The sequence below is a fragment of the Lepidochelys kempii genome, chromosome 2, assembly GCF_965140285.1.
Source record: "Lepidochelys kempii isolate rLepKem1 chromosome 2, rLepKem1.hap1, whole genome shotgun sequence".
NCBI classification, from domain to species: Eukaryota; Metazoa; Chordata; order Testudines; family Cheloniidae; genus Lepidochelys; species Lepidochelys kempii.
Window position 1 is genome coordinate 180,869,884 of NC_136381.1, and position 19,466 is coordinate 180,889,349.

Consider the following 19,466-nt stretch of genomic DNA (forward strand, 5'->3'; position numbering starts at 1 on the left):
GATCTGTACTAGGACCAGTGCTGTTCAACACATTCATAAATGATCTGGAAAAAGGGATAAACAGTGAGGTGAAAAAATTTGCAGACAATACAAAATTCATTGAAATAGTTAAGTCTAAAGCAGACTGTGAAGTATTACAAAGGGATCTGTAAAACTGGATGATTGGGCAACAAAATGGCAGATGAAATACAATGTTGATAAATGCAAAGTAATGCACATTAAAAAACATAATCTCAACTATACAAACAAAACGATGGGATCTAAATTAGCTGTTACCACTCAAGAAAGAGATTATGAAGTCTTTGTGGATAGTTCTCTGAAAACATCCACTCAATGCACAGTCTAAAAAAGCTAACAGAATGTTAGGAACCATTAGGAAAGAGACAAATAATAAGACCGTGAATATCATAATGCCACTATATAAAGCCCTGGTATGCCCACACGTTGAATACTGCGTGCAGTTCTGGTTGCCCATCTCAAAAAAGATATATTAGAATTGGAAAAGGTATAGAGAAGGACAACAAAAACGATTAAGGGTATGGAACAGCTTCCATATGGGGAGAGATTAAAAAGACTGGCACTTTTCAGCTTGGAAAAGAGATGACTAAGGGGGGATATGAAGAGGTCTATAAAATCTTGAATGCTGTGGAGAAAAATGAATAAGGAAGTGTTGTTTTCTCCTTCACATAACACAAGAACCAGAAGTCCTTCAATGAAATCTCTAGGCAGCAGATTCAACACGAACAAGAGGAAGTACTTCTTCAACAACACACAGTCAACCTGTGGAACTTGTTGCCAGGGAATGTCGTGAAGGCCAAAACTAGAAACAGGATTAAAAAAAGAGATAAATTAATGGAGGATAGTCTTCAGTGGCTATTAGCCAAGATGATCAGGGATGCAACCCCATGCTCTGGGTGTCCCTAGCCTCTGACTGCCAGAAGCAAGGATTGGCCAACAGGGGATGGATCACTCAATGATTGCCTGTTCTATTCATTCCCTCTGAAGCATCTGGCATTGGTGACTGTCTGAAGGCAGGATACTGGGCTAGATGGACCACTGGTCTGATGCGGTATGGCCATTCTTATGTGGGATTGTGCTGTGTCTCTGGGAAAAAAACAAACAAACAAAAGTTTGATAAAAATAGACACTGAATTTTGGATAGAAGTTACAGCTTTCTTTCATCTTCATTGACTATGTTCACTTCCTCTGGCCATCAAAAGAAACTGCTGTATCTAGGATTAAAGAAATGAAAGATGTAGACACATGAATAATTAATTTCACATCACTGTACAGCATGACATTATTTTCTAGACTATTATGATGTGTCAATAGATTTAGAGCCTGCAAGTGTTTTGTACTCATGTAAAGAAGGAAGTGACACTGGTAATGTGTTTTGGAAATATTTCCCGCTACTTATCCTACTGTCTTGTGTAAACTTCCTTTATTTTACTTTCAATTGTTTCTTAACTTCCTTGTGTAATCTTTAGAATTCTCAGTACATATATGGAGGAATGTGGGGGCTGAAATATTCAAAAGTGACCAGTGATTTTGAGTGCTTCAAATTTTGGGTACCCCACTTGAAATGCTTTAAAGGGATAGCGTGCAGCACTTTCTAAAAACCAAGCTCTTTAAAGTATCTCAGGTTGGACAACCAAAAATGGAACCACCCAAAATCACTCAGTCCCTTTTGAAAATGAATGTTAATGTTTAAATCTCCTTTGTTCTGTTTTACTTACCTTTGACTAATTTTTCTACCTTTGTCATGACTTTGTCAACTTTTTAAAATTTTAATGTAAAAGTTATTTAAGAAAGTAGCATCTATAGAACTTGCGTGGAAGAAGAAAGACTTTCTCAACAGAGGCCCCTTAACTGGAATTTTCTTCTACTGGAGATATGGTTAAACCCAATTCAACCACCATCTGAGCAAACAAGCCCCATCTCTTTGTGCAGCGTGAGTTATGGAATCCTATGGGCCACATGCTCCTAGATAGCCACTCCCTGTGAGAAGGTTGTTCTGATTGAGGGAGGTGAGGACATAGTATAGCTGCCTTTGGTCTTGATTCTACAAAACTTTGTATTTGATGGGTACCGGGGCAAGATACTCATGGGTGCATGTAAGGCAAAGTTGTTGCCTTGGTACTTCACAGCGAGCAGTGTCCAGTCCCACAAGCTACAGCTCAGAAGTGTAGAGGGTAAAAAGGAAGCTTCGCGAACCAGCTGAGCGGCAGCGAACCAGCTGAGCAGAGGGGGACAGCAGAGCAGCACACAGCAGGAGTTTGCCTGGGAGTTTGCCTGGAGTGAGCCCAGTGAGGCTTACATCTTGCCAACTTCTCTGAGGAAGCTCATAGTAAGAAGGTGGTATGGAAGGGAGGGGTTCAGCCATTGTGACCTGCACTGGATGTGCCATGTTTGTCTTTCTTCCACAGGACAGAAGCGACTTTGTGTGTACAAAGTGCAAGCTGGTCTCCATACTGGAAGAGAAGATTGAAGGTCTGGAGCAACGGATAATGACCCTGCGTTGCATACGAGAAACGGAGGATTTTCTGGACAAAAGTCAGGATATGCTTCTACGGGCACAAAGCTCTAAAGATTTAGAGCAGGTTGCACAGCGGAGCCAAGAGGCCAGTGAAGAAGCTTGGCAACATGTGACCTCCAGAAGAAGAAGGGGGAATGTCCGGGTTCCAGCAACGCGGACACAGGTAACTAACCGCTTTCATGTTCTCTCCACAGGTACCGTTGCAGAGAGTGGACCAGATGATACGTCTTGGGGGAGAAAGCAGAAGGAGACTCCGCTGGTTGGAAGGCATGAGATGCGCTGTCCTGAGATGGGGGGTTCCACGACCACCACTCCCAAGAGAAGGAGGCGGGTGGTGGTGGTCGGGGACTCTCTCCTCCGGCGGACTGAGTCATCTATCTGCCGCCCTGACCGGGAAAACCGAGAAGTCTGCTGCTTGCCGGGGGCTAAGATTCGCGATGTGACGGAGAGACTGCCGAGACTCATCAAGCCCTCTGATCGCTACCCCTTCCTGCTTCTCCACGTGGGCACCAATGATACTGCCAAGAATGACCTTGAGCGGATCACTGCAGACTACGTGGCTCTGGGAAGAAGGATAAAGGAGTTTGAGGCACAGGTGGTGTTCTCGTCCGTCCTCCCCGTGGAAGGAAAAGGCCTGGGTAGGGACCGCCGAATAGTGGAAGTCAACGAATGGCTACGCAGGTGGTGTCGGAGAGAAGGCTTTGGATTCTTTGACCATGGGATGGTGTTCCATGAAGGAGGAGTGCTGGGCAGAGACAGGCTCCACCTTACGAAGAGAGGGAAGAGCATCTTTGTGAGCAGGCTAGCTAACCTAGTGAGGAGGGCTTTAAACTAGGTTCACCGGGGGAAGGAGACCAAAGCCCTGAGGTAAGTGGGAAAGCGGGATACCGGGAGGAAGCACAGGCAGAAATGTCTGTGAGGGGAGGGCTCCTGCCTCATACTGAGAATGAGGGGTGATCAGCAGATTATCTCAAGTGCTTATATATGAATGCACAAAGCCTTGGAAACAAGCAGGGAGAACTGGAGGTCCTGGTGATGTCAAGGAATTATGACGTGATTGGAATAACAGAGACTTCGTGGGATAACTCACATGACTGGAGTACTGTGGTTATACAGTATGGTATGGTTACAGGATGGATGGTTATAAACTGTTCAGGAAGGACAGGCAGGGCAGAAAAGGTGGGGGAGTAGCACTGTATGTTAGGGAGCAGTATGACTGCTCAGAGCTCCGGTACGATACTGCAGAAAAACCTGAGTGTCTCTGGATTAAGTTTAGAAGTGTGAGCAACAGGAGTGATGTAGTGGTGGGAGTCTGCTATAGACCACCGGACCAGGGGGATGAGGTGGATGAGGCTTTCTTCCGGCAGCTCGCGGAAGCTACTAGATCGCATGCCCTGGTTCTCATGGGTGACTTTAATTTTCCTGATATCTGCTGGGAGAGCAGTACAGCGGTGCATAGACAATCCAGGAAGTTTTTGGAAAGCGTAGGGGACAATTTCCTGGTGCAAGTGCTAGAGGAGCCAACTAGGGGGGGAGCTTTTCTTGACCTGCTGCTCACAAACCAGGAAGAATTAGTAGGGGAAGCAAAAGTGGATGGGAATCTGGGAGGCAGTGACCATGAGTTGGTTGAGTTCAGGATCCTGACACAGGGAAGAAAGGTAAGCAGCAGGATATGGACCCTGGACTTCAGGAAAGCAGACTTTGACTCCCTCAGGGAACGGATGGGTAGGATCCCCTGGGGGACTAACATGAAGGGGAAAGGAGTCCAGGAGAGCTGGCTGTATTTCAAGGAATCCCTGTTGAGGTTACAGGGACAAACCATCCCGATGTGTCGAAAGAATAGTAAATATGGCAGGCGACCAGCTTGGCTTAACGGTGAAATCCTAGCGGATCTTAAGCATAAAAAGGAAGCTTACAAGAAATGGAAGGTTGGACATATGACCAGGGAAGAGTATAAAAATATTGCTTGGGCATGTAGGAATGAAATTAGGAGGGCCAAATCGCACCTGGAGCTGCAGCTAGCGAGAGATGTTAAGAGTAACAAGAAGGGTTTCTTCAGGTATGTTGGCAACAAGAAGAAAGCCAAGGAAAGTGTGGGCCCCTTAATGAATGAGGGAGGCAACCTAGTGACGGAGGATGTGGAAAAAGCTAATGTACTCAATGATTTTTTTGCCTCTGTCTTCACGAACAAGGTCAGCACCCAGAATGCTGTGCTGGGCATCACAACATGGGGAATAGATGGCCAGCCCTCTGTGGAGAAAGAGGTGGTTAGGGACTATTTAGAAAAACTGGACGTGCACAAGTCCATGGGGCCAGATGAGTTGCATCCGAGAGTGCTAAAGGAACTGGCGGCTGTGATTGCAGAGCCATTGGCCATTATCTTTGAAAACTCGTGGCGAACGGGGGAAGTCCCGGATGACTGGAAAAAGGCTAATGTAGTGCCAATCTTTAAAAAAGGGAAGAAGGAGGATCCTGGGAACTACAGGCCAGTCAGCCTCACTTCAGTCCCCGGAAAAATCATGGAGCAGGTCCTCAAAGAATCAATCCTGAAGCACTTACATGAGAGGAAAGTGATCAGGAACAGTCAGCATGGATTCACCAAGGGAAGGTCATGCCTGACTAATCTAATCGCCTTCTATGATGAGATTACTGGTTCTGTGGATGAAGGGAAAGCAGTGGATGTATTGTATCTTGACTTTAGCAAAGCTTTTGACACAGTCTCCCACAGTATTCTTGTCAGCAAGTTAAGGAAGTATGGGCTGGATGAATGCACCATAAGGTGGGTAGAAAGTTGGCTAGATTGTCGGGCTCAACGGGTAGTGATCAATGGCTCCATGTCTAGTTGGCAGCCGGTGTCAAGTGGAGTGCCCCAGGGGTTGGTCCTGGGGCCGGTTTTGTTCAATATCTTCATAAATGATCTGGAGGATGGTGTGGATTGCACTCTCAGCAAATTTGCGGATGATACTAAACTGGGAGGAGTGGTAGATACACTGGAGGGCAGGGATAGGATACAGAGGGACCTAGACAAATTGGAGGATTGGGCCAAAAGAAATCTGATGAGGTTCAACAAGGATAAGTGCAGGGTCCTGCACTTAGGACGGAAGAACCCAATGCACAGCTACAGACTAGGGACCGAATGGCTAGGCAGCAGTTCTGCGGAAAAGGACCTAGGGGTGACAGTGGACAAGAAGCTGGATATGAGCCAGCAGTGTGCCCTTGTTGCCAAGAAGGCCAATGGCATTTTGAGATGTATAAGTAGGGGCATAGCGAGCAGATCGAGGGACATGATCGTCCCCCTCTATTCGACATTGGTGAGGCCTCATCTGGAGTACTGTGTCCAGTTTTGGGCCCCACACTACAAGAAGGATGTGGATAAATTGGAGAGAGTCCAGCGAAGGGCAACAAAAATGATTAGGGGTCTGGAACACATGAGTTATGAGGAGAGGCTGAGGGAACTGGGATTGTTTAGTCTGCAGAAGAGAAGAATGAGGGGGGATTTGATAGCTGCTTTCAACTACCTGAGAGGTAGTTCCAGAGAGGATGGTTCTAGACTATTCTCAGTGGTGGAAGAGGACAGGACAAGCAGTAATGGTCTCAAGTTGCAGTGGGGGAGGTTCAGGTTGGATATTAGGAAAAACTTTTTCACTAGGAGGGTGGTGAAACACTGGAATGCGTTGCCTAGGGAGGTGGTGGAATCTCCTTCCTTAGACGTTTTTAAGGTCAGGCTTGACAAAGCCCTGGCTGGGATGATTTAATTGGGTATGGGTCCTGCTTTTGAGCAGGGGGTTGGACTAGATGACCTCCTGAGGTCCCTTCCAACCCTGATATTCTATGATTCTATGAAAGAGGCTTGGGCAGAAAATGGATGTGTCTGAGAAGATATGGACATCTAGGCAACCTATTTTATTTATTCTGCATAGTGCACCTATCCTCATACTGTCTAGGAGTAGATGCTTATGATAATGAAACACTTAACTATGTGTTCTCCTTTTGGGCCTTACGTCTGTCACTAATCAGGAACACAGATGATCTCACCGAAGAATTCTCAAAGCAGGATTGAGTTCTGTACACTCCTTATTCTGCACGTCACCTTCTATCTTGTATTTCAGGCAATGCTCTACACTTGCTCTGTTCAGAATCAGCCCCCCTAGTGGGAATCTGAAGTATCATTCATCAGATACACCAGATGACAAAATAGCAGGTACTTTAGAAATGCATGCAATATCTGGTATTTTGGTATATTTGTTGTATTTGAAAAAAAAAAAATATATATATATATATATATAAAGTATGCAATAAGCTGTGGTGTATACCTCTGGGTAATTGTTATGATTTTGTTTCCTGAACAGTGTTCCTTTAAATTTCTAGGAATCTGATCCTTGTTGAAGGCCACTGCCATTTTGTGTTCAGTTCAAATGCAGTTTGCTATAAAAGAGACATACACTGTGTTCTCTCAAGGAGAACGTACCCATTTTCTTTCTTTCATTGTTTTTAAATTTGTTTCATGAGAATTTAGTGAAAAGTGACCCAGAACTGTGGTGGTGTCTATGTAGTGCATTCTCCCTCACTGGAAAGTTTAATGTCAAGATTGGATGTTTATCCAAAAGATATGCTCTAGATCAAATAGGAATTAATACAGGGAAGTTGTATGGCCTGTGTTATACAGGAGATCATATTAGATTATCACAATGGTCCCTTATGATCTATGAATCTATACCTCTATTTGCTTTCTCTTTTGGCCTGACAGACCCCCCAATGCTCAATCCTGCAAACTTCACTCATTGAAATGTCCTTTCTAAAGTAATAAGAAGTCTCACTGAGTTTCCTAGTCAATGGAACTACTCAGGTGAATATGGTTTGCAGGACTGAGCCCCAAGTTGTTGACTTTCCGGACACAGTGTAAAGCCAATCTGTTTACTCAGATTTTTGTCTTTATGGGAGCTGGCTGTGATGAAGGCAAAGAATTTCATGATCAAGTTGGAGTCTATTTAATTTGACATTTGTTATTAAATTGTGCCTATTGCTTTAAATATGAAATATGCACTCAGAGCCTGCATGATGAGTGGTGTTAAGCAAATAAATAAAATGAAGTGAGAGAATCTGGGGATAGTACACAGTTAACTTCTTTGCTAAGCAAAGATCTGGGTGAAAATATTTCTCCCTACCTCAGTATAACTACAGATAAAATTATCTGCTCTCTCTATTTGTTGGTCTGTGATATTTATATGGTACCAACCACTAGTATCTAGACAAAGAATACAGAATTAGGATAAGAAAACTGAATAATAAGTCTTTCTGATATCTTGATGTTCAGCTGCTTAAGCTTGATTTTAAAAAAAATCCTTTTTATAATCAGCATATATTTGGACACCTCTGTGCAAAAAAGGAGTGCCTGCTCTCAAAAATCTTGGAACACATTAGTGTGGTAGATCAATTGATTTGTAACGCTGAAACAGACAGGAATAATTTACTTGGCTAGACTTTGCTAATGCATATGCCTATACGCCTCGTACTTTAATAAACCTTGAACTGAGCATATATCAAGTTTCTGAAAGGATTCAATAACTCATCAGAGAGTGTTATGGTTCTTTTTATGTATCCAGAAGTGAGATTAGAAAAAGCGTTAGAAAAGAATTATAAGGAGGTGTTGATTTATCTGAAATACTATTTATATTTCATTGAATCACCTAGTTAAATCAGCTGAAAAAGGACTGCAGAAGGCCAGTAATGAGAGGGGGAGTCAGCCAACCAGTCAGCTATCCCACAGAGCACAAAGTACAGTATCTTGATGGCTGACTTAATGGTTCCAACCTGGGCAATAATACCAGAGACCAGGTGGAAGGAAGCATTCTGCATTCAAGGGATTGGTGGAGTGCGAAAGTATAATACAGTGCCTTACACCATCTTACGGCTACCTTGATTTCACTGTTTTGATTTCATTGGTACTACTCGTGGTTTGTGAGAGAAGAATCAGACTGGTAATCTCCATGATTAGGCCTCTTAAAAGGGGAATTCACTCTACCAAACTCTAGTCTAGTGAATTCTAGTCACTTATCCTATCAGGTAAATCAGTAAAGTGCCTGAGCAAGTGGTGTTATATTTTCTTCAGGAATGCAAGAATTTTTCTTTCTTTCTAACAGTAATAAACCCTACGTAGAGAAAAATCTATCATGATTCCGGAACAAACAGGCACGCCCAAAAGTTTCGCAACCAGCATAATAACAAAAGGGAGTGAGGAAAGAGCTACATATGAATAAAGTAATTCCCTTGTGCATATGGGTGCTGTGAGGATAAATTCCTTAATTTTTGTGAGGTGCTCAGATACTATAGTAATTGGGACTGTGTCCCCATATATTCTGCTTTTATATACACAGGCAGGATTAAACTAGGAGTAACTCCACTGATTTCAAAGCTGTTAAATGAGCATAAAACTGCTGTAAGTGAAAGGAGACTTAGGCATCTATACAGTTTTAAAATCAAATACGGATTTTTTAAAGACATATGTTCAGCCTCGATTTCAAAAGAAATTATATCAATGAAGTTCTATGGCCTGTGTTATGCAGGAGGTCAGACAAGATGATCACAGCGGTCCCTTCTGGCCTTGGAATCGATGTAATAGACCGATAAATGCAGATTATTCATGAATCAGATTTCTGTAAAAATACCTGGAAGACCAAGGTTTGTGTGCTGAACTATCATTTGCACTGGGATTATCTGTGTAAGGTTATCAACCTGTACAACATTAGCACAACAGGAATATATGGCATTTAGTGTTTAACTAAAGGATAGGTTCACCTTTGTGCATAACTGGTACTGAGTCTCCTAAAATTCATACTGTTTAAACTGAGTATGTGTAACCCACACACCTTCTGGGTGTGGTGTTCTGTCCCACCTAGTGGCACTGAGACTACTTGAAGACAGAGATAAAATGAGTTGGCTCTACAGCCTTAGCTAACAGGCAGTTGGCTTTTAGCTCATGCAGTTGAGGCTCATGCACTAAGCTCCAGAGATCCCAGGTTTGATCCTGCCTGCCTACGACAGGGGACTGTCGTAAATCCTAAGAGTCTTGAGCACATTAATATGGCTAGGCTTCCTGTACAGTATGGAAACTCTGTAAATGGCTGGATGACTAATTGCTTGTTTAATTAATAGTTTAAAAATCATCTTGTAATGGCTCTGCGTATTTATACATGCGTCACTGGGAAATGTCTCTTTAAAAAACAAATGTTGATAATTTTTATGCTACCACCAATACAGTTTATATAGGCACAACATATGTCCCATTTATAATCACAAAAAAACACAGTCACAAAGCTCAAACAATACATTTAAACAATGTTGTAATCCCTAGTTTACACTAAGAATGCCCATTTTGACATGTTTGTGCCACAAACCAAACTGTGGAGTAATTGTTACCATTTTTAATGGGTCTTTTATCTACAGATATCTCATGTTCTGACAAAGACTAGGGAGTACTGTTAATATTATTTTCACCAATGGAGCGAAGCCCAGATGGAATAAATGTAATCAGCCCTTGAGGTGTTACACTCACAACTACGAATACTTTTCACACGATGCTACCTGTAAATGTTTTTGACCAGAACCAGTAAAAATTGAAATAGTTGCTACATTTCTGATTAAACTGACTGTACAGTGGTAATTCTGCAAGGATGGATTTCATGGATCTCATTCTCTATTGGCTTGGAACATATGAATCACTTACACCAGTGTGACGTGAAAGTAAAATGCTACCATTCTGAGTTGGTAGTGTTTTACATCCACTTTGCATAGGATTAATTGACTATATCAAGTGCAAGGCTTTGGAGAATCTGGTCCAGTGTTTCAAGTTTTTCTTACAATATGACACAATGTTCTCGTTAATCCCTCCTCCCATCATCATCTCCTCATCAATAACCCCCACACCCTTGTTCTCATTAACTCATCATGTGTTTAGACTAGTAAAGCAGGAATTATGTCTTATTTATGGCCACACAGCCAAAACTCTGTGTCAGCACAGAACCAAATGCAGGATCAGGACTTATGTATTTAAAGCTGTACATGCAACCCTATGGTGCTATAAATGTGTTTTGTTACTGAAATAACGATTATGGTTGTATCTACAAACTTAGAACAATCGGCTAAAATGCGATACATATGCTGTTAATTTGGAGACATTTTATATTATCACTTCTATTCTAAAAGTCTTAAATGTCTTGATTCACATATTTTGTTACACCTGAAACTGAACTGAGTAATGTCAGCAATTTACATTTCAAAAAGCACAGATGTCAACAGCTCTTGCAGGCTGAGACAGATAATTTCATTAAAGGTTACAGAATAAAGGATAATCACCTCTTCTACAGCATAGTAATAGGTCAGAACACATTCTCAGATATGAATGTAGAACAATATTGGTTTGAATGCTTTCCCTGGAGTTTTGAATGACAAGGAGATTGAAAGAGAGTCGGAGAGCGATGTATAACTTGAACCACAAGCAGCAACTGATAAGGAAACCAGAGTGGGGAAATGACTCACTTGGATGTGGCACTGTAGAAAATCCACATGGGGCCTTGGAAATGTTCATCCATGCCAGCGATAATGCGCCAACCACAGAGATGATTATGACAGTCCCAGAAATTGTAAGAGTGGTAATGAAAAATATCCAACTCAATGAACCAGTGAGAATTTAGCTGTCAAAGGCCACTATGAAAATAAAAACATGAAAAGGGAGCAAGGTGATCACTGGTCTAAAGGTTTCTTTCTGCTGGATTTATATCTCGTAGGCAGATTTCTAAAACATGAGGTACATATCCGCTCATTTAAAAAGAGCAAATAACATGTCCAATAAGAGAGGCCTTCCAAAGTAACTATAAAATTGTCAATATATTTGAGTGTGAGAGAGACTTACATATTTTTAAATTAAATAAAATATTATCAAAACAAGAAAGTTATAATGGTAATCGGTGACGAATACAACAGATTAGAGTAGACTGAGTATATATTTTTTCAATCGTTATTCCTTTGGGAATGTTGAATAGCGTATTTAAAGCCTTATCCACCCTAGGAAAATTAGGATCCAATATTCAGCACTACTGCATCCTCATCGGTGTCAGCTGCAGTGGAGTCTGTAGTGTAGATAGGGCACAGTGCTTTTGCCCCCGGTCATCTGACTTTCCTTATGGTAGGTGTTGGGAGCTGATGTAAAGAACTTTTCAAAGGAAACCATTTGTAGTGTACGGCGACAAGCTTTGAGTCCTATAATACCCAGGAACTGTGCTGCATGTTCTTGAGTGCCAGCAACTGCCACCTTATCGATTTTGGCATATATACAAATATTAGAGCACTCTTACATCAGCAGGGTGACACAACATGGTGATAAAAAGGTTTGAGTCCTGTCTACGCTGCAGTTGCCATTGGTGGGGTCATGTAGTAATTTTTGTTGTCAGAAGGGGGTCACGGTGCAATGAAGTTTGAGAATCCCTGAAATCCCTAGTCCTAGGAGGTCCTTAGTGTCTCTTTCAAGATGGTGCATGGGCCCCTCACCTCCTAGTGATTGAAATAGGAGTTGAAGAAGCTCAGTGTAACTGTAGCATCTATTATGCTCAGAACTGCACAGGGTCAGGTATTTAGTTAGGGATTACACTGCAGTGTAGGCATATCCTAAATGGCCCCCGTTATGGTAGTATCTGAGCCCCTCACAATCTTTTACTGTATTTACCTCACAACATCCCTGTGAGGTAGAGAGTACTATTAACTCCATTTCACAGGTGGGCAACTGGGACAGAGAGAGACTAACAGCCAGTTTTTCAAAGGTATTTAGGGCCTATGGATGCAGATAGATATCTGTTGGGATTTACCTGGCTGGCAGTGCTTGCCACTTAAGTCCAGGTCTTGCAGCTGTTGCGAAATGACCCTGTATCACTATTGTTGCTGATTCTGAATTAACATTCAGATGGGAATTGCCAGTTCTCAGGCACTCATTTTACCATCCTTACATGCGAAGTCCCAGTGAAATTAATGAGGCAGAGTATGTTACTGCTCAACGTGTGCAGGGGCAGAGAGGAGATGCGGCAACATAGAAAATGTGTGTGGAGTCAGGCATCCTTCAGATCTGGAGAATAGAGATGTAAAGTCCCAACTAGCTGTTAAGACATCAAAATTCACCTCCTGCTTAGGGCAAGACTAATGCCACACGTAGGCTTAATTTCCCCAGCCTCCTTCTGATGTGTATATCTCTTACCCACACACAGCTGACTCAATGCAGGTGTGTGGGAGGGGGAAGAAGGTGCAGCGAGCACTTTCCTCTATCCTCCAATGCACCCATGCAAGTATCAAGCAATATTTGGCAACAGAGTGCTGGGAAAAACAGGAGATGAAGATTAGATAACAGAAGTGTCTCTAGGCAGTAGGCCTTCTCCCTAGCATCCTGTAGGAGGCAGAATTTTGCCTATTGTAGTTGTTTTATTTATTATTTATTTGTGTTGAGGCAGTGTAGAGAGGTCTTTAGTCAGGAATGGGTCTGAGGCCCTTAGTTTGGAAGAAATTTCAAGGCTTTTTTTCCTCATTAATCTCATTCACATTCTTATCAAGGGTTTCAGAGTAGCAACCGTGTTAGTCTGTATTCGCAAAAAGAAAAGGAGTACTTGTGGCACCTTAGAGACTAACGAATTTATTTGAGCATAAGCTTTCGTGAGCTACTTATCAAGACGTTTGCAATATTACCTGTTCCCTCATTGTTGTACTAAAATGAATATATAGATCATAAAGACCAGTAAATTGATAATGTCAAAGCGCCTTAAGTATCTGCTATTAACATTTTTACCTTCAAAATATCTTTGGCAAAAGGAAAGAGTGAGTAGCTGAGTTAATTTTTGCCTGGCCTCTAAAATTGACCATGTAAATCCTGTATTTGCCTAGTCAGACTGCATTTTAAGAGGTTTATTTTTAAAATTGGTTTAATAGCTTTGAAAATATATAAAATGTAGAGAAAAAACACTCAGATCTTTGTTACACAGACCTCTGCATCACTGCACCAGTATTTCTAACACCACATATGTGTAACAAATAACATAACTGATAAAAAACTACAACACCACTGTAAATAACTGATAAAAGATGAGAACTATATTCTTTCCTGTCTTACATCCCCAGCAGCAGCTGAGTATCTGGCCAATGTATGTAAATATTTTCTAAGTGGCAGTGATGTTATTTAGATTTGTATTTTGCTGCAGATATAAAATGGAACCAGTTCAAAGATCTAGGTGCTAGGAAGATTTTCCAGCATGAGTATGAGAGCTCTGGCTTTTGAAGCAGCTTTTTATGAGCCAGTATCCATGGTTTTAAAGGACTTCAGAGTATTATTGGGAACCAACTAATATGTGTGTTAAAAAGATTTAATAGGGGATTAAGGGAGATGCAGACACTGTAGCATAATGTCTTTTTATAGTGAGTTTTTATTGAGATAGAAAACAATCCCTGCGGATTACAGGCACTGGCATATTGAAAAGGTAATTTACACTAACATATTTGCTTGTCTGCTGTTGAAAATAGAGGCCATTCACGATGAAGATTGCCAGCTTCAAGAAGAAGAATAAGTGGAGACAGGCTTGAGAAATTCAAGTACTAATTATTACATTTATTTTGTTTTTAATGTTCATTAAGGGCAATGTACTGAATAGTGCTGAGTTCCGGTTTAAAGGATGAAATTACATATACCATGAGGTGCATCCATTTTACATTTTTGAATAAACCTTTTTGCAGCCATTGCATCGGAATTTGAACATGTCTTTTTGTTCCTTAAAATGAAGACAAACGTTCAGTTCTTGAACCCTCTTTGATAAATATTTGTCTAGCTTTTATATTAACTAGGTTCCTTATGGGAAGAAAGACAACACAATTTGTGACTGTTTGTTTATACTAAGGTAGCACTTAGAGACCCCAACTAGAGCTTAAAGTGCGCCTGGTCAAAATGGGTTGCAGGCCCAGGAAATACAATTTCTAGGCGGCAACCTGGGTTGCTAAGGAGTGTATAGTTTTCATACGGCCCTCTCACTGGTTGCTTTCCCCACTTGCCTGCCTCCTGGGGTAGAGCAGCCATTCAGGCCTGCTGCAGGAATCCATCAGCGATCTCTCCCCCACCCCTCAGCAATCCAGCACCTTTCTCACAGGAGGGAAGAGGGGTGAAGGAGCAGAAAGAGCCCAGCACCTCAGAGTGGCTCCATTCCATTCCATTCCCTTCCCTCCCCACCCCAGCAACACTTGGCTGGGGAAGGAAGAGGGAGGACCCCACTGCAGCCTGCTACAGCCTGGGAGAGGGGGTGAAGAACTCCAGGAGCTATAGGACAAGGAGAGGGGAGGCGGGGGGGGGGCAGAATAGATATGGGAGTAGAACTAATGTGAGGATTGTGGGGACAGGACTGATTTGGTGATTAGGGGCAGAATTAATTGCTGGGTGAGGGGCAGGCAGATGTGACGGTGATGTGACCCCCACCCACTTTTTTTAGACCACTTTAAGCACTGTTGCCACCTGAGATTGGAGCCCTCTTGTACCCCCCTGCCAGAGGCTGGCTAAGCCCTAAGAATTTATAAGCCAAAGGGAAAAAAAACAGACAAAAAGTAGGAGAAATGGAATATGATTAGCCCCATTTTATAGATGGGGAACTGAAGCACAGATACAACAAGCAACTCCAGTGGCAGACCTGGGAAATGAACCCCGAGACCTAACCCAGAGGACCATCCTTCCTCCCACTCCTACGGCCTCTGTAGTTAAGACATTTGGGCTCATTCCATCTCTGCCATTACGCCATTTTAAGTTAACATTTCACTATTCATTTCTGCTGCAGGCAGAGGTGGACTTTACTTCAATTTTTGTTTCAAACCTTATTTGAAAAACAGGCAGCAAACCTTCAGGTGCTTAGATGGTCCAAGCAGGAAATGTATCTGGCTTTTTAACCCTCAGACACTGGTGGGGGTTGTAAACAAACTTTGAAAATACTGATGAGAATAGAGATGTCCAAGTCTGCTTTGAATCAGTCAGCTCCCTGCATCCCCTTTGTTCCCATTATGTTGGCAACTTGGCTTGGCTTCTTTTCTTTCCTCATCATTAGACTTCAGCAGAATGACACAAGTAAAACACTGGTCTGGGAACCCTACAGCCTAATTGCCACCCCCCACAGTGATCAAACTACACTTGTTAAGAAAAAGGGAAGAAGAAAACAGAAGACTGAGCTGTTTGCTGGGAGTGTGTCACCAACTCAGAGGGTATTTTCTTCTATTATTAATATTCATTATTTCTATCTGAAAGTGGAAGGTCCAGGCTGAGATACTACTGGAAGAGTCTGGGTTAGGTATTATTTTTTTCTGGGCTTTTTTCTTTTGTGTTTTGTTTTTGCCACACTAGCTGTGCCGGGGAGTGTCTTGCTTTATTAATGCCGAGCGGCTCCAGCACTTGCTGTGGTTTTATGATCAGTTAGTCATCTGCTGCTGCTGCCCTTGCTACAAGTGGCTGAAGAGCCCAGAGCCACAGCAGTGCATACGGGCCCCCTTCTGTTCCAGAGCCAGCAGGGAAGGAAAAGGAGGGAAAGAGAAAGGGATAATACAGGTGTGGGGGAGCTGAGGGGGGGGGTACAGTCCTACTGATTTTCTCTAAGTTCCTGGTGAGAGGGGGGATGTTGTGTGAGTGCTAGTGAGGGAGGGGGAGCCTCTCTAGGTACTTATGAGGGAGGAGAGACCCCTGGGTAATAGTGAGAGGCTGTGCAACTGTCCGTGAATATTAGTATTTGGGGATTGGAGGAAGAGACCCTCCCTGAGTACCAGTGAAGGGTGTGTGTGTGTGTGTGGGGGGGAATATATGTGTGTGTGAGATTCTCCCTGAGCACCAAAAGAGCACCTGGGGGTGAAAGAGACACTCCCTGTGTAGCAGGGAGGGTGTGTGAGTTTCTTTCTGTCCCCCAGATTATGAATGAGAAGCAGGTGTGCCATTCTCTCCCTGAGTATTAGGGGTATGTGTGTCCCTGAGTACTCTTCCTATATTACAGTTTGTTCTTTCTTCCTTTCTCTAGGATGAGGGGGTCCTGGCAGGCGTTTCCCCCTCTATTCTTCTCCCTTTTCCTCCTCATGCTTCCACTGAAGGACATCTCAACCTCACCTCTCTCTGGTAGAGCCCAACCAACTGTGGTCTCTGGTGGGAGTGACAATGGACACACCTGTCTTGGTATGTATTCAGGTTTTGTTTGCTTGCTTTGTTCGTTCATTTGTTATTACACTGGTAAACAGAGGCTAGCTGTGCACGTAATAAATCATCCTTTATCTGTTTCAACAGCTGCCGCTGCTGCAAACCACCAGTAATCTTAGCCCAAATAATAACTGTTTTAAGACTCTCAAGGCTAACATGGGATTTGGAGCTGCTGTTTGATAGAATTCATACCCTTGGTCTGCAGGAAATATTAGTGATACTGGCTTTCACACCTAGTAGCTAGAGAACTGAAAACAGGATGTGATTGTTTTTAATATTTATTGTGGCTGTTTTGAATGTATGTTACTATGTTTTATTTTATTGTACAGATGAGCTCCCCTTTCCCTCCCCCCAGACACCCTCAAAAAACAGAAGTTTCATCTCAGTTGGTTTTGCCTGGCAAAATCTTCTTAAGAAATACATTTAGGTTTGGGACACAGAGCTTTGTGAGTGCTTCTTTGGGTTTGACAATATGTTCCTGGTGTTCAGGGTGAAATTCATCTAATGTGACGGGCCTGTGCAAGGCTTTTTGCATCACTTAAGCATTTACCTGCTTTGGAGGATGTGTCTGCTCTGGTCTGAAAGGCCAGCACAAAGGGAAGCATTGAGAAATGTTAGGGAAGAAGCCTTGAGATACATGGATTCAGTGGTCCTAACTACCTGTATAAATGGCATGGAGGTTTGCAGCTCCTTTTCTAACTTGCATGCTGAACCAGTAGCCATGGAGGTTGAGATGTGATTTAAATGCACACACCCAGGGTCCATGCACTTAACCAAATATGAGATGATTTGGGCTTTATGAGGGTGGAGTGATGTTCACCCAACATGGACTTGGTCAATTTACTCCCAAGGTGTAGCGAATTTGATAAAAGTACTAATGTCAGAGTCATCTCGGAGCATTTCTGACATCTGTGGTTAAAGTGCAGTAGGCAGGAGAATCAACCAAGGTAGGGAGTGCAGCTTTTATTGATTTATTTTTAATTGACATATAGTGACAAAACAAACATCAATTTGCTTTGTGACCAAACAGACACCTTTTTGTCCCTCTCTAGATAATTCAGTTTTCACTGAATTAGTTCCCATAGGATTCACATATCAGTTTTCACACTGTTTATACAAGTTTTGTTATGTTTCTGTGTATACAAGGAAGAATCCTCTATTTTGAGTCTATAAAATTACTTTTATGATTCGGAAACGGAGAATTAAATGTAGGCTTTGTAAAAACAAGCTTTTGCAAAACTTAAGATGAGTAGAAAACTTTTCCATGAATTAAAAATGTGTAATAGGAACAGTTATTTTTCAACAAATAAATGTTGCCCTGCAGTGTCTGTAACCCAATCACTGAAGCACGGGGAACCTGAAAGTGAAACGAACTGTAAACATAGCAAAATGGAATTAATTGCTATTTACTGTCCAAGGAGACAGCAGTGCAAATGGTAAACAAACAATGAAAAGTAAATTGTATTTTTTAAATTCCTTCAGTTGTAATAATTCAAGTTTTAACATGGGTAAGGGATTTAGTTTGCTTACAATATGTGATTTTTGTTAAAGTTTGTGTCCCTTTAATTTTTGCACAAGGCCATTATCTATCCTATCTATCTTTGAATACCACATCCATCAACATGGTAAGCATCTGAATCCTAGCTGGCTGCATAAGGCACTGGAATACAAGGGAAGTAAATTCTACTTTCATCCCATCCCTAACATCATTGACCCTCCATCTAATATCTCTTCCCTCTTTGAAGAGACCCTCAAAACTCTGCCCCTACACTTTGTGTATAGAGAGAGAGAATCCAGATCACTCTTCTTGATGTAGAGAAAATCACTAATTGTGCTGAAACCATCTATGTAACACCAGAATTTGACTCATGACCAAAACAGATTGTCATGCCCCTGAAAACTCTGCAAGCTAAATTGGTGCTGTTCAGATAATTAAAAATGCAAGTGCAGGGGGCCTGCAAGAGAGGCTTTGTAATTTCGTACACACACAACCATTCGTTATCCCAGGCTGCAATGCCTGTGGTTTAACTTCTTATTACCCGCTTTCTGTATTAATTTTGAAAACAATGACAAGCCATTTATGTTTCTTCCCTGTAATCAACAAAGCTCTGAGGATCTGATTTTTTACACTTACACTGGTGTAAAGCAGGAGTAACTGCACAGAAATGCCTGGAGTTAAAGTAGTGTGAGAGAAGAATCAGTCCCTAAGTCAATAAAACTAACCTGCTTAAAAGCAAGGAAGATAGGATTCTTTTCTATCTATCTATCTATCTATCTATCTATCTATCTATCTATCTATCTATCTATCTATCTATCTATCTATCTATCTATCTATCTATCTTAGGGAAGTGTGGACATCATTTCTGACTCCTCTTCAACAGCTTTCCCTAAGCCATAGATTTATTAACTGAATTCTCTGGTTTGGACAGGAGTGAGAGAGATTGAAGAATCATACAGGACTCCCATTTTCATATACGTCATATGTTGATATAAGATGAAGCAGTATTTTTAACAGGAAATGGCAAACTCTCCAGTGCAAATGCCCACTGTAAAATATATAGGAAGATTTTCTTTGAGGAGCAGACTTTCAGACAGGTTAGCTGTCCAACTGGTGGTTAACTTTCCAAGACAGTTACATCCTTTGGATAAGTGAATTGGGCAACTGCTCATTTGAATGGACAGTTCAGTGCACCTGTG

The 19,466-nt window shown here is 42.1% G+C and overlaps 1 protein-coding gene across 4 annotated transcripts in view; it reads left to right on the plus strand.

Moving 5' to 3' along the window:
* Positions 1–15,646: 15,646 nt before the first annotated feature.
* The window catches only part of AOAH (acyloxyacyl hydrolase), a 135,576-nt gene continuing 131,756 nt past the window's right edge, over positions 15,647–19,466 (plus strand). The window contains exons 1-2 of one of the 4 annotated variants that reach the window (XM_073332890.2): positions 15,647–15,796; positions 16,597–16,748. In XM_073332890.2, coding sequence (XP_073188991.2) covers positions 16,598–16,748 — 151 coding nt within the window. In that variant the 5' untranslated portion in view covers positions 15,647–15,796; position 16,597. Of the gene's footprint in view, positions 15,797–15,828; positions 15,883–16,031; positions 16,137–16,596; positions 16,749–19,466 lie in introns of those variants that run through there. The other 3 variants (XM_073332885.2, XM_073332887.2, XM_073332886.2) reach the window with 3 other exon arrangements.